Below are 16,006 nucleotides of genomic sequence, written 5' to 3'. Positions count from 1 at the left end.
TCAGATGAAACTTCCCTTTGAGCTTCTTTATGTTGCTGAATTAGGGATTAGCATCCAGCGATGTTGATTCCCAGCTGTCGATCAGTCTCTTTGATGGTCTTTTTTTTTAGGGATAACGGATCTTGCATCCTTTATGTCACCGCGACCATATTAGGTCTATTGTATCCTCCCTCTGTATTACAGCTCACTGCCAAGATCTACGTGAGTCATGTAACTCACGACCTGTCTTGGTGGTAGGAGCTTCACCTTCTCTTTGTTTGCGAGCGAGTGCGTCACAATTATAGAGAATGTGGATTGGCGTTTCGTTATCCTCCATACAAAATCTGCATATTGGGGAGTCATGTAGTCCAATTATTGTCATGTGTTTCTTCAGTCTGCAGTGTCCTGTCAAGGTCCTGGTTAGGATCCTTGTTTGTTTCTTGCTAAGCTTTAGAGCTTCTGTGGTGAATTTGGACCTTGGTTCTTGTCCATGGCCCAGTTTTTTAGACTAAACTCGATAGTGCTGAGTGTCAGTCCGCATACCTTGGGGTTGGCCGTGTAGTGCAATGTGGGGGAGTCTGGATGGTTCCATTCTCCTCACATGCGCAAACCATCATCTCCTTCGTTGCCTTCCCCACCTAACGACATCTTCAATCCCACATATTTCCCTTACCCTGGCGTTTCTCATTCTGTCTCGTAGACTCTTGCCAGATATGCTTCTTGGAGCCTTCGTTTCTGACACTCTAAGTGCATTTTTTGTGCCTACGGTGTCCACTCTCCTTTCGATCCATATGTCATGATGGGTCACATATAAAAATAAAATAATAATAATAATCTTTCTATTTTCCGTTTAACTAAGCTAAGCCACAGCAACGCTTGACCGGGAATAGCTAATTTCCTAATGAATACTTTTTTTATTTCAGATACTTTTGGCGGTAAAGTGGGGTTGGCCATAACCCAAGTGATGGGATTGGTGGGAATGTGCCAGTGGGGAATGAGGCAGACTGCTGAAGTTGAGAACCAGATGACATCTGTGAGTATCTCCTAACTATCTCCTATTATTATCTAGCATTTTAACTAATTAACTTATCATCACTTCGAACCTCCGAGATGAATACTCTCTGATCCATAACCGGAAACACATTGCAAGACCAAGAAATACCGTGGGGACGACAACGAAGGCGATACTGGAATGAGCATAACAGAATGTCAGAAGACAGACTTCCACGTATCGCCCTTCAGGGAATCCCTGAAGGACGCAGACCTCCAAAAAGGTAGAAAGACAGCTGGGAGTCAACATCCCAAGAGCTACAAGCGGAGGCACAAACAGATCCTTAGGATCTAGAAAAAGAAGAAGAAGAAGAAGAATTAATCATCAAGAATAGAAAATACAACACAACACCAATCTGTCTATCTGGCAAGAGTCTACGGGACAGAATAAGGAACACCAGGAAAAGGAAAATGTGCGAGATTGAAGATGTCGTTAGGTTGGGAAGGCAACGGAGAAGATAATGGTATGCGCATGTGAGGAGCATGGAACCATCCAGACTCTCCCACATTACACTGCATGGCCAATCTCAAGGTGAGACGACTTCCGGGCAGACCACCAAAGATGGATTGACAGCTGGGAATCGTCATCGCAGGAGGCTAATCCCTCTTAAAAACAGACCACAAGGCTTATCCTGGCGTTCCTTATTCTGTCTCGCAGACTCTTGCCAGATATGCTTCTCAGAGTCTTCATATCTGACACTCTAAGCGCGTTTTTTGTGCCACGGATGTCCGCTTTTGATCCCAGACGTCATGATGGGTCGCACACAAGTTTTGTAAATTTTATTTTTGCAGCCGATCTCATTATTTTTCCATATAAAATTTTTCAGACATCCTGAGATGGCTGCAGCCTTGTTCACTTGCCCTATCACTTCACATCCCAGATCCGTTTGACCAGACAGGTCCACACCCAGATATTTGAAGTCCAGATATTTGGTTGGCCGTCCAGCGCAATGTGGGAGAGTCTTGCTTATGATATTTCATTAGCCATGTTATATTTCAGGTGGAGAGAATTCACGAGTACTCTAATTTGCCGTCGGAGCCCGATTTGGAGACGGACATGTCAGCGTTTTCCAGGAAATATCCTAATGTCGACTTGAACAAATGGCCAATGGATGGTGAGTCCAAACTAGAAATACTGTACCCTTTATCCACTTTATTTTGTTAATAAAAAGCATTGGTAAGGTAACATAACACTCTCCTTGTCGTTCATCATTCACTTTACATAATTCACATTCTTCTTCAAACCCTTATCCAAACCCCAATGGTGTATAGGGTACTGCATCGTATAGAAGCAGTGTTATCTTTATAAGCCCTTGAGGTACATAGTATTTTACGAAAATGGCGCTATACAAATTATCCTAATTATTATTATTATTATTATTATTATCTTGATCATTAAATGCACAGAGGAAAGATGATCAGCCTTCCGCCCCAGGTACCAGTCCAGGGTATGTAATAAGTATTGAATAAATATTAAATTAAAAAATCACTTATATTTATTTGACACCCCCCCCCCCTGGGAATCGAACCCGGGACCTCCAGAACGGTAGCCGAGCGTGCTGACCATTACACTACGGAGGCGGACTAGAAAAAAATAACCTAGAAAAGAAAACTAGAGTAAAAAAACTAGAAATACTCAACCCTTTATCCGGTGTACATTCAACCCTCAATATCTCGGGTCACACTATTCACATTCAAACGATTGTCAGTTTGACTCTTTGCCTGATTTGCCCACATAAAATAATGGGCCTTTGCGGATTGCCCGTACCCGGTACGAACACCCCGGCGAAGAAATAACTCATCTACCGTAATATTTTATGAGGTAGCTGCATAAAATGTAATGTCATGTTTCTTGTTAATTATTGAAAAAAGTAAAAAATTTAATTAAATGTTAATAATTAATGAAACCCTTATCCGCACCCCAATGGTGCATAGGGCACTGGGTCATATAAACGCAGTGTTACCTTGATCGTTTACACATGAAGGAAAGGTGATCAGCCTTCCGCCTCAGGTACCAGTCCAGGGTAATATTATTGAATAAATATTAGAGTGAAAAAATCACTTATATTTATATGACCCCTCCCCCTCAGAATCGAACCCGGGACCTCCAGAACGGTAGCCAAGCGTGCTGACGATTACACTACGGAGGCTAAAATTAAATTAAATGTCACCAATAGATGTCTCTAGTGAAGTTCTAGTGATTCAAGAACAAGGTTTCTAAATTGGTTCATATACATATACATATAGAACTTCCAAGAATTTGAGTAGTGTGGTTGTCAATAATGGGTAGAATTGGTGAATGTTACACATGTATAAAGTGATCACTCAACCAGCCTATAACACGTAGCCCTGTAAATACCCTGACCTCTATATTCTTCAATATAAAAATGTAAAAATTACTCCTATGGGGAGAAACCCGTTTGGACTCACTCACCAATTTTGTGAACTTTTAATGATTGCAGGCAGTGTGGAAATAGAGAATATGTATCTAAAGTACGACAAAGGGGAAAATGCGGAGTTCGTGTTGAAGGACATCAACTTGAGGATCGAGAGTGGAGAGAAGGTTGGGATTGTTGGCAGAACTGGGGCGGGGAAGTCCTCCATCATCGCTGCCATGTACAGGTACCAACCTTTATTATTATTTTTAACCCTAAAGCACTGGAATGTCACCTTTTTTTTGCAGAGACCCACCAAGCCACCTTGTGTGTCTTGTCGGTGGAGTTCTTTATGCATACCGTAGAACAGGGCTACTTGATCTTTGATGTGTTACTTGAGCCCAGTACAAAAAAAAATTTAGATCTGTATTTGGTCTACAATAATGAACGTAGCGACATGATTCATTGTTTCCCTGACAGGTGACACTTATTGTCACGATACGTTCATTGTACTGTAGACCAAATACAGATTTTAATCTTTTTTTCGTACTGGGCTCAAGTAACACATCAAAGTTCAAGTAGCCCTGTTCTACGGGACGTTTTTTATTATCTATTTTAACCTTATACACACACAAATAGAGAAAAATAAATACTATTCTACAATTTTCATAGAATTACCTCTTGATCATTTACCCATTCCCTTATTTTGCCTTTGCTCCATATTTTATTTTGACCTCTAACCTCCGTCGGCAACTAATCAAAAATGTTTGGAACAAAAGTGTTCTACTCCCATATTTATTGTTAATTAAAAAAATTTATTTAAAAAGTTGGTTAAATGGAAGATTTTGTAAATAATGTAATTTAGCGTAATGAGTTCTGAACCCCGTCGCTGATATAACTCCTCCGGGACCTCCGGGATGGTATTCATATGCGCTCACCACTACGCTACGCAAGCAGACAAAGTTTATGGTACTTCTGTATTATTTCAGGTTGGCGGATATGGAGGGGTCCATCCGCCTGTCGGGAGTGGACACCCGGGAGCTGGGGCTGCACCAGCTGCGCTCCGGGATGAGCATCATCCCTCAGGAGCCCGTGCTCTTCAGCGGGACCCTGCGTGACAACCTGGACCCCTGGGCCAAGCACTCGGACCAGGAACTGTGGGACGCCTTGTCGGAGGTACACTATTCCCGCATTTTTCTTCTTACCCTTCTTTGTCTCACTGCTGTCTTACTCCTCATTACTGAGGGTTGTGAACCTTGTGGAAGGGATGACTCCATGGGAAGGCGATAGAGCCAGGACTGAATGCATCATAAAACAAAGTCATTTTATTTCTCCTAATAATATATCAATTCTTTAATTCTTTTAATTTTTCAATGGTCTTCAATGGTTTCTCAATGTTCAAGGTGGAGTTGAAAGGAATGGTGACCGATCTAGCCGGAGGATTGAGCTCCAAGGTGTCAGACGGGGGCGCCAATCTATCTGTGGGGCAGAGGCAGCTGCTGTGCCTGGCCAGGGCAGCACTGCGGGGCGCCAAGGTGCTGCTCATGGACGAGGCCACTGCCAACGTGGACCACGAGTGAGTAGCAGTAGCTCCACCCTCTCTGCAGTATCGGATCGGGTTGCCCATCTGCAGGGCCGTATTACTGGTATAATGACTGGTGAATCCTGCCCTCTGTGCAGTGTCGGATCGGGTTGGCCATCTGCAGGGCCGTATTACCGGTATAATGACTGGTGAATCCTGCCCTCTGTGCAGTGTCGGATCGGGTTGGCCATCTGCAGGGCCGTATTACCGGTATAATGACTGGTGAATCCTGTCCTCTGTGCAGTGTCGGATCGGGCTGGCCATCTGCAGGGCCGTATTACCGGTATAATGACTGGTGAATCCTGCCCTCTGTGCAGTGTCGGATCGGTTTGGCCATCTGCAGGGCCGTATTACCGGTATAATGACTGGTGAATCCTGCCCTCTGTGCAGTGTCGGATCGGGTTGGCCATCTGCAGGGCCGTATTACCGGTATAATGACTGGTGAATCCTGCCCTCTGTGCAGTGTCGGATCGGGTTGGCCATCTGCAGGGCCGTTTTACCGCTATAATGACTGGTGAATCCTGCCCTCTGTGCAGTGTCGGATCGGGTTGGCCATCTGCAGGGCCGTATTACCGGTATAATGACTGGTGAATCCTGCCCTCTCTTCAGTGTCGGATCGGGTTGGCCATCTGCAGGGCCGTATTACCGCTATAATGACTGGTGAATCCTGCCCTCTGTGCAGTGTCGGATCGGGTTGGCTATCTGCAGGGCAGTATTACGGGTATAATGACTGGTCAATCCTGCCCTCTGTGCAGTGTCGGATCGGGTTGGCCATCTGCAGGGCCGTATTACCGGTATAATGACTGATGAATCCTGCCCTCTGTGCAGTGTCGGATTGGGTTGGCCATCTGCAGGGCCGTATTACCGGTATAATGACTAGTGAACCCCGCCCTCTCTACAGTGCCAGATCGGGATTTCAATTCAATTTAATTTATTCAATAATTTATATATACATTGCAAACTAACATTTAAGGTGTATACATTAAAAACACAAATTAAAAAGTAAGCAAGAAGACCTTGTTAAATATGTAGAAGAATCCCGCTTCGGAATACTTTTTCAGACACATGAATAGATCAATATCTATTGTGATAGTGTTCAACATAGCGTCAGCTCTTCTTACAGGCAAAACCATCGCCAGGTTGGTCCTGTATATAGGAATGTGAAACAATCTATGCCGACGCTGTCTTTGGTGAGTATCGGGAACATACAGACCAATGCTCCGGATAATTTCAGGATTATCGATTATACCGCGCAACAATCAATAAAAATGCATGCCCATCTGCAGGCCCGTATTGATAAATTAATGACTGGTGAACTTTTCAGGACGGATCAGCTGATCCAGAAGACCATCCGAAGGAAGTTTGCGGACAGAACGGTCATCACCATAGCGCATCGTTTGCACACTGTTATGGACTCTGACAAAGTTGTAGTTATGGACAGGTATGTATTATTGCCTTTTCTTGACGACAGTTGCTACTAAGATTTGCTGCGTCCTATGCCTTATTTCTTCATTCCTCACAAAATCAAACCACCGCACGCCTAAAATTCTTGACAGACCCCTTTCCTCGAAGCTTAGTACACGGCTGCTCTGGACCCTTGTAAGGTGCCATGTTTCACAACCGTATAAGAGAACAGGAGCAATGCAGGCATTGTACTCTGTTTTACTTTGTCAAAAATATGGCTGTCGATATACTGACAATGACGCCATTGTATTTTGGTAGTCTTTTGATTACTCTTAGCATTTTAACATTTTACATTTTAATTATTTATGTTAACACTTCCCTTACGGTGCTAAAAACTAAATATTCTTAAATGTTGTTTTTATGAGCATAGTTGCAGTTGAAATGCATCAATTTTGTAATGTTAGCTCTAAACACCTTAAAAAGAGAAAAAAATACATCGCAATTGCCGCCGTAACTAGCGCAGCGACACGAGACCACCCTGAACGACAACTCGTCTTCTTCTTCTTCTTTTAGGACTAGGTCCTGTCATTCTCGGGTCGCTCCTGGGAGGTGGAAGACCACCTATCCTTCCATCGTTTAGGTGGTCTTCCTGGGGGTCTACTCTCGCCTATGCTGCTGTCCGCTGCCACCCTCACCACTCGATCCGAACTCGCTCTTCTCACATGATCTCTCCAGAAACGTCTTCTTTCTCTTCCCCATCGCACAACATCTTCAACATCGCAGATATTTCTTATATCTGAGTTTCTAACTCTGTCGCGAAGTGTTAGGCCTGCAATGGGTCGTAGAGTCTTCATTTCCGGTGTCCTAAGAAGGCTTTTTGTTCTCACGGTGTCGGCTCTTGTTTCCGTGCCGTATGTCAGGATCGGTCTTGCGCAGGTTTTATAGATCCTCACCTTACTCTCTTTCAGCATGTATTTGTTTCTCCATAAAAAAAATTTAAGCATCCAGCTACAGCAGAGGCCTTATTTGCTTGCTCTCTTACTTCATTGTAGAGGTTATTGCTGCTGGACACTTGGACACCCAAATACTTAAATCGCAAAACTTGCTCTATGATTTCATTATTGATTGCAAGTTTGCATCGTATTGGGTGTCTCGAAGTGACCATGCTCTTTATTTTGTTAATGGAGATTTTCATGTTATATTTTTGAGATGAAAGGTGGAATCTATAAAGTGCGCTGTGTACAACTCGTGTGCTGCTAAAGTGCGCGTGTACTTAAAGTGCGGCACGCACGCATACTCTGAGAGACGTTTATGTATTAGTGATCCTATTCCCGTTTTTTTTTACAATTTTTTCAATTCCATCGTTGCAAATGAATAACTTTATGTTATAATACTTTTATGTAAGACGGAAAAGTATTACGGAGGAATACAAAAATTGTGAGCCCGTATCTATTATATTTTATATTGATATTCTCATTTTTAAAGTCAAATTGTAGTACATATCACCAAAAGGGCAAGGTTAAAATTGCGGTATTTAAAGCATAGTCAACACTAAAGTCCTGGTAGCTAAAGAATTAAATATTGTTGAGAAGCTGAATATTTTAATCAAGTTTGACGTTTCAGTGGCAAGGTGGTGGAAGTGGGTCATCCGTTTGAGCTGCTGAACTGGGAGTGTCCCGGGGAGATCTCGCAGAGCGCGCTGACGCAGCACCCGCCCTCCCCGGAAGCAGCCGCCTCCTCGCAGGACATCGAGGAGCTACTGGCGGAGGCGGCCAGCCGCGGGGGCCGCGGAATGTTCAGGTCCCTGGTCCTGCAGGCGGGGAAGGATGCGCTCTACGATATCGCACTCAAGGTCAATATTTCATATTCTCAGTTCTATAATTATCGAGGTATTTTCTTTAAATGCAATCAAGTCTACGAGACAGAATAAGAAACGCCAAGAGGGAGATTTGCGAGATCGAAGATATCGTTAGGTGGGGAAGGCAACGAAGGAGACAATGGTTTGCGTGCATATATAAAGTTGTGTGCAACCATCATGACATATGGGATCAAATGCACATTGCAATAAAAAAAACGCACTAAAAATGTTGGTATTTCATCCGGAGCATGTGTAAGGCGGAGGATATCGTAAGGTGGGGACGACAACGAAGGCAATACTGGAATGAACATGTAAACAGAATGTCAGAAGACACACTTCCACGTATCGCCCTTCAAGGTAACCCTGAAGGTCGCAGATCCCCAGGCAGACCTCCGAAAAAATGGAAACCACCCTGGACTGGTACCTGAAGCGGAGGGCTGATCACCTTTCCTTCATGTGTTAACGATCAAGATAACACTGCGTTTATATGCAGTGCCCTATGCACCACTGGGGTACGAATAAGGTTTTGAAGAATATTATTACATTGTTGTCGGGCGGTTTTGTTCATCAACCCCGACCCTGATTGGTACACAAATTAGAGTCGTTTACTAATCACAAGTAACCGCAAACCCAATTCCCATCTGTACAATGATTTTAGGCGTCTCTTGTGCTCTACCAAGAGTAAGCAAATAGAACGCTTATAAGCGTCTCCCGCTCTCTACCAGCAGTATGTAAAAAACGCTTATAATAGTTTCCCGCAAACAATGTGTCAATGTTGAATTTTTGTTCTGTATTGTAAATTCTGTATTTTTTAATTTAATCTGTCCGCCTCCGTAGTGTAATCGTCAGCACGCTCGGCTACCGTTCTGGAGGACCCGGGCTCGATTCCCAGGGGGGGTAAGAATAAATATGAGTGATTTTTTCACTGTAATATTTATTCAATATTACCCTGGACTGGTACTTGAAGCGGAGGGCTGATCACCTTTCCTTCATGTGTAAACGATCAAGATAACACTGCGTTTATATAACGCAGTGCCCTATGCACCATCGGGGTGCGGATAAGGGTTTTATTATTTATTTTTTTTTAATTTAATGAAATGTTTTTTTTTCAGAGCTACAATAACAAACACGCAAGATCTAATTCATGAAAAGACCTCTAGCTACCGAGAGAGGATAGAACGTCATTGAAACTTATTCCAACCCTTTGTTTTGAAATTGAGATAAGTCCAAATTTACAATAATGAGATTTCGTCAAAAACCGTCGGCAAAGGAATGAATGCAGTGTTGAGTTTAGTAAGGTTTTTTTTTTTTCAAATAATGTTTTCAGGTGTTTCCCAGTATGTAAAATAATTTGGATAGAATGTTACATACATTTCATGAAGGCTTCTGCTAAAATAAAATAAAAACTCACCCCAACCACAGATGGTGCCGAGAACTCAGGTGTGAAAGAAAAAGTCAAATTAAGGATATATACAAGCACCCTTGAGGCGGCATTTTACTAAAATGGCGCTATATAAATTATTCAAATTATTATATTTATTTTTTCACTGTCATATTTATTTAATATTACCCTGGACTGGTACCTGAAGCGGAGGGCTGATCACCTTTCCTCCATGTGTAAACGATCAAGATAACACGTATGAATATAATGTATGACGCAGTGCCCTATGCACGGGGTGCGAATAAGGGTTTTATATATATATATATATATTATATTTATTATATTACCGAAATTTGAGTGGCGTTATTGTCAATTATGGATAGAATGGTGAATGTTACACCTGTATTAAGTGATCACTTAATTTTTTTTTAATTGAGATGGTTCACTTCACATGTGCTTCTGAAATGAAGAGTTAGGTATTTGTAGAAGAAAATTGTTAGTATTATTCGTAAATTAATTATTGGCCTTATTAGTAAATAATAATTCTCAATTCAATCCTTGCCATAAATATGAGAATCTTCGCCATTTTGTAGCTGTAGGTAGGGTGTATTTATTTTAATTGGCAACACTGTTCCATTTCTGATTTATTATACATGTTTTACTTACAATTGACAATATGAATTCATTTATAGCTATTACTGTCAGAATATAATCGATTTTAACGAATATTCACCAACATAGATATTGATGAAGTGCCCTACGCACCATTGGAAAACTAACACCCCCAGAGCTGTTTTTCTGTATTTTCGGTCATGATATAAATCTCAATTATTCTTGAATCTAGGAATTAGGGAATAGTCCGTTTTAAGATGAATGTGATGCCATGTTGCCTTATTTTTTTCAATTATCTCATGTGTATGTAGATATATAGGTATTTGTTAATTGTATGGAGTTATGTATTTGGTAAATGAATGCAGGGTAATGATCCCAATTATTGACACATTAAACAGATTGGTCAGTTGATATTTACTTACAAGTAAACTCCATATCAATATAGAGTAGAACTCCTCTGATCTGTCATCTTTGGGACTGGCTAACCCTTTTTTTTGCGGCGAGGGAAAATTTTTTAGAAAGATACCACAGGGAGCTAATGGCGCCAAGCTCCCTGGGGTAGTGTGGGATTTCTACCCACTAAAAAAAAACCCTCCTCTCCGTCAGCTGCCTTCCCGGAATCCGCTTTCATGCATTACTTAAGGGAGGCTGCTATGGTCCTAGACCTCATTTAGAGTCTCTGCACTGGTAATCTTCGCCGGGATCTTTCCTCTGGCTAACCTAACCTGACATATTTATTGATTTGGCGTTTAATTTGTAGAATCCTATTTAAATTTATGTATTAATTTTAAATCAAACAGATTTTTTGAGTCTACTAAATTGTATTTTATTATAAAAAAAACACATAAAAATTTATACTGTGACAATTGTTTCGCCTTGTTAAAGCATTATTAAATTAATGCCGAACGAACATTCGTTTGATAATGCCCTAACAAGGCAAAAAAATTGTCACAATATAAATTTTTTATGTGTTTTTGTTAATAAAATACAACTTAGTAGACTCAAAAAATCTATCTTTGATTTAAAATTAATACATAAATTAACCTAATATAACCTAACCCAACCATATTTGGGACACAAAAGGTCAGATTATCATAAAATTTTGAAAAATAAAGTCTCTGTAATGGCTGTGTGTATTGTTCTCCATATTAAAATCATTACGAACTGCACAAAAGCTGTTATTTTTATTGAAAAATAACAATACAATGTAGAAAAGCTACCAGCTATAGTAACAAAAAATTTGTGCACAAATTTATTAGAAATTAGCTATTGTGCACTTCACGGAATTTTACCGTCCGGCACTTCAGTTAGCGTGATAAAACGATGATTGGCTTGGATTGGCTTGTGCTTTTGTCTATCTTTCTTCGGATCGGTGCTCTTGATCGGCGCGTGAACACGTTGCGCGTAAATTCGATCATGCAAAACTGTCGTAGCCGCTTTTATTTTACAAAACCGGACTGCCGGATGGTAAAATTCCATGTAGTATGCATGCGGCTATAGTGTTCTAAAAAAAACACCTTACCAATCCCACTTTGTAGCTATATACAAACCCAACTTTTGCTACTCGGTTCATTTTACAAAGAAGAAGAAAATCTTATGCACTATATCAAAAATATTTATTATTAAGTTTGTGCAAAATGTCATATAACTTAAAAAATTACATAAGTCGCTCTATTGCAAATTGCAGTGACTAGACTTGTAACGTTTTGAAAATACATTACCATGTTAATATCATATTAAAATAATTAAATATGTATTTAAATTAATTATCGGTGCATTTAAAATGCAATCTCAACAATGTGAAAAGACGGTATTATGTATTTACTTAATTTTAAAGATGTTTTCATTAAATTTGTACTGGCTTACGTTACCACTTAGCAGTTAAAATGTACAGTTATGTACCACACAAAGACAAATAAATATGCAAAGAAATAAAAAATTAGCTAGGTAGGTAATCAAAATAATTATTTGCTAATGTGCAAGGGCAAATATCCGCAAGTTAAAAACAGTAGTTTTGAGGTAAAGGAGTTATAAAACATGTATCAAATACAATTTTGCGGCTATTTGGATAATGAATATTTCAGTAAAGGAAGGAGATAGAGCGAAATCTGTGATTGTATATGATAGAGGCCGGTTATAAGAATGCTTTGAGCCGTGTTAAGCCAAATAGCCGCAAGTTGAGTTATGGCTAGTTGCCTTTACACATTAGTTTGTTTGCTTTCTGAACGTACTCTACCATAGCTTCATATTCAATTCCGTTTTCAAGTACAAGCATCTGAGGACACAAATTTTTAAAAATACTTTTATTGTCCTAGGATTATTTACAACATTTTGAATGTGTCCAAGTACTTGTTCACAAATCTGGATTATCTCCAATTGTAGGAGTTATTTTTCATATCATTTTTTGATATCTCATCAAAGATAAGATGTCAAAGTAGATGTCATCTCACCAATAGATGTCTCTAGTGAAGTTCTAGTGATTCAAAAACAAGGCTTCTAAATTAGTTCATATATATAAATAGAACTTCCAAGAATTTGAGTAGTGTGGTTGTCAATAATGGGTAGAATTGGTGAATGTTACACATGTGTAAAGTGACACTTAAACCAACCTATGACGGTCGTCAGCCCCGTAAATCCCCAGACTTCCATATTCTTCTTCATCTAGGATTATTGTTTTTTTTTCATAAAGATTCCCTTTTATATTAAATAAAATTTGTAAAAAGCATAAGATGTAGGTATTTTAGACATTGTTAAAAAATTCTCCTTGAAAGTTTAATTTTTTATTTTATTAATATTTTGAAATACGTAGACTTATTTCTACGTAAAAACATCTGCCTGACATGCAGTTTTCTTGTTGAATCGTCATTTTATCCGTTACTTGCCTTTCTAGGTTAACTAGATACCGACTCACCAGACTCACCAGACTTACTAGCAACAGTGTTCTGCGTAACACTATTTGTTGTGAACGCCAACCCTATATGTATAAACCTTTTTTCCGATCTAAGTGTTGATTCCACCACAATGAAGTAAAAATGATGAGAAAAAATTGGGTGTCACATAATTTGCCCACTTAAAAACAATTTTTTTCAATCTCTTGTAAAATTTCAACTTTAATTGAAAGAATACTCTCCCGGTGGCAATATGGAAGTTTCAAAAATCAAAGCATGCGGATGTTTTATAATGGGTAGAATGGCAAATATCATACAGTGTATAAGGTGATCCATTCGCTATCCGATGACAGATTGAAATCTGTTTATTAACATATAAAATATGTTTGTTTTAATTTTTTTTTAAATACTTGTGATATAAATCATGTGCCTTTTTATTTATTTATTTGTTTTTTGTATATAATTATAGTCAATTTTTATCATTTTATTTTACTGATCCACCACATAGAAAACAAAACGACTAGTTTCTGAAGGGGGCGATACTGCCCCCACTGAGCTCTGGAGAGATATTCTACAGGATACTAGAGTTCCTAGGATACAGAATAGAGGGCTGGGAAGTGGGTAATTATTTATATTCCTCCCCTCTTTATTTAAGGGGACATTCTGGCAAAATCTGACATTTGCTGCTGACAATTGCTTGACCAAAAAAATCTAGGGTATAAAGAATTGATAAAACACATTCCATCTATTTTATTCATCTTATATACTTAAATATACTCTTCTCTCTTCTTCTTGTTGGTATGTATTTCTCTTTCTATCCTTGCTGGTTTACACTGGAAATGCAGAATTTTAATGCATTAAATTATTGCCAGACAGTTTTTCTTTAAAATTTTTTGCCATATGTGGTCCAAACTCCCTACAACAAGTGGCTAGTAATGGAACCCACTTGAGAATAAACTACTGTTATTTGTTCCGTGACGCATTCGATGACAATTTTCATAGAAATAAGTTATTAATGTCATCGATGACAAAGCTTTTGCTTCACAAATTGGTACAGTACCACCACATATTGTTTATACTATACATAATTCATTAACCTTTTCTTCTCGGTGATATGTATTTACTTCAAATCGACTTTAAAAAATAATGAGAATATCAATATAAAATATTATAGATACGGGCTCACAAATTTTGTATTCCTCTGTAATAAAATTAAGTATTACATAAAAGTATTATATAAAGTTATTCGTTTGCAGAGATGGAAATAAATAATTTGTGAAAAAATCTGGGATGAAATCACCAATACACAAGCGTTTCTCAGTGTGTGCATGCTTATATGCACATGTCGTAGCGTGTTAAGCAGCGCCGGTAGTGAGCAGGTCGTCTTGCGCAGCGGTCGTGTCGCTACACTAGCTATTGCGGCTACTTGCGAAGTATTTTTTTCTCGTTTTCAGATACTTACCAGAGCTAAAATTACAAAATTGTTACATTTCAACTTCAACTATTGTCAATAAAAGCAACATTAAGGGATATTCACATTTTTCCTGTCAAAATCACTTTTCCATAAGGTTAAACAAATAACATAATTTGTTCATCAATGGGAGTGTCTCATTACCCATTCCTATAAAATTTGGTGTATAATGTAAACCGAAATGTACTTAATATTAAAATTTATATCAGTATTGTATTCAAACAAATTTTTTTTTATGAAAATATTATGTATACGTTAAAATCTAAATTTTTAAGGATTACAGAATAGTACCACTCGCAATATTTTACTTAAACTTTATGTATAACAATATTATTAGATTTAAAATTTTATAAATTGATCTGCTGAATTATATTTATTTATTTAGAGTCACAAACCAATTGGTACTGTTTTTATTTAAATATTTTAAGAAATTAGGAAGATATTGCGGGAATACTGGCAAAAAACCCTTAACTTAAAATCCCTGTTTGAATAATCCCTGTGATATAAAGCTTTTAGCTTGAATAAAACACCTGCTATTAAACTTTAAAGTTGAATTTTACTTTTAAAACCACATGAATGACATTTTAAACTATTTAGTGTATTTTGCCAGTTTATAGAACGTTGAAAACTTTATAATACTGCGTCATTAAGTCAACATTGCATATTTTCGAGTTAACGTTTTTTGCCAATACACTCACAATATAAAAAATGAAACGGTCTACATTTTAAATGATTGACATATCGCTCACTCTTTTCAAGGACGTCATATATGTATCAAAAAACTTGATTTTTCAGAGATTTGTAAAGTTTAAGAATATAATAAAATGTATTAAAAATAAATATCAAGCCACTTATTGAACTTTTTACTGTGCAACAGACCTTTTTAGGTAAAACCTGAATGTTTTTTCTCCATTTGAAAAATATTTAGTATATTTAAAAAATAATTAAACAATGCCTTTTCTTCAAAATGCAAAAACAACACTTTCTGCCCTGTAGCGGGTAAATATTAAGTTAAAAATATGCGGCTTTTGCTGGGCTATAGTACATTTTCTGGGCATTCCGAAAACATGAGCAACTGAATATTGACGATTTTTGATATATGACGTTGAAAGGAGTGAGCGATATGTACAAATTGTTGTCTTGCATTCTCCATAGCTGCGAGACATATGATTGGCTAGCACACGTCACGGGAAGAAAGGAGAATGCATTTAATGTCATTGTATCATCACCAACTCACTATATAATATGCTGTTTTTCAATAAGCAAAAATGTAGAGTTTATTCAGTCCGATATTTCTCACCGGTGATATAACGTATTTAGTACGGATTGTATTGTTTATATTTTAAAAATAATGTCACAAATTTTTAAATATATAAAAAAATTACACATTTTTACCTTTTGTTTTA

The 16,006-nt window shown here is 38.5% G+C and overlaps 1 protein-coding gene across 1 annotated transcript in view; it reads left to right on the top strand.

The window, feature by feature from the left end:
• The window catches only part of LOC148308990 (putative multidrug resistance-associated protein lethal(2)03659), a 54,721-nt gene extending 38,738 nt beyond the window's left edge, over positions 1-15,983 (top strand). The window contains exons 16-23 of the mRNA XM_088260742.1: positions 903-1,012; positions 2,030-2,144; positions 3,492-3,651; positions 4,394-4,580; positions 4,808-4,980; positions 6,311-6,427; positions 8,014-8,242; positions 9,361-15,983. Of these exons, the coding sequence (XP_088116868.1) occupies positions 903-1,012; positions 2,030-2,144; positions 3,492-3,651; positions 4,394-4,580; positions 4,808-4,980; positions 6,311-6,427; positions 8,014-8,242; positions 9,361-9,396 (1,127 nt within the window). The 3' untranslated portion in view covers positions 9,397-15,983. The remainder of the gene's footprint in view (positions 1-902; positions 1,013-2,029; positions 2,145-3,491; positions 3,652-4,393; positions 4,581-4,807; positions 4,981-6,310; positions 6,428-8,013; positions 8,243-9,360) is intronic.
• The last annotated feature ends 23 nt before the right edge of the window (positions 15,984-16,006 follow it).

Source organism: Brachycentrus maculatus, unplaced genomic scaffold, assembly GCF_059751285.1.
Source record: "Brachycentrus maculatus isolate JH-2025_06_01 unplaced genomic scaffold, ASM5975128v1 h1tg000142l, whole genome shotgun sequence".
Taxonomy (NCBI): Eukaryota; Metazoa; Arthropoda; class Insecta; order Trichoptera; family Brachycentridae; genus Brachycentrus; species Brachycentrus maculatus.
The sequence above is the reverse complement of the archived record's forward strand: the minus strand, read 5'-3'. Positions and strand labels throughout refer to the sequence as shown.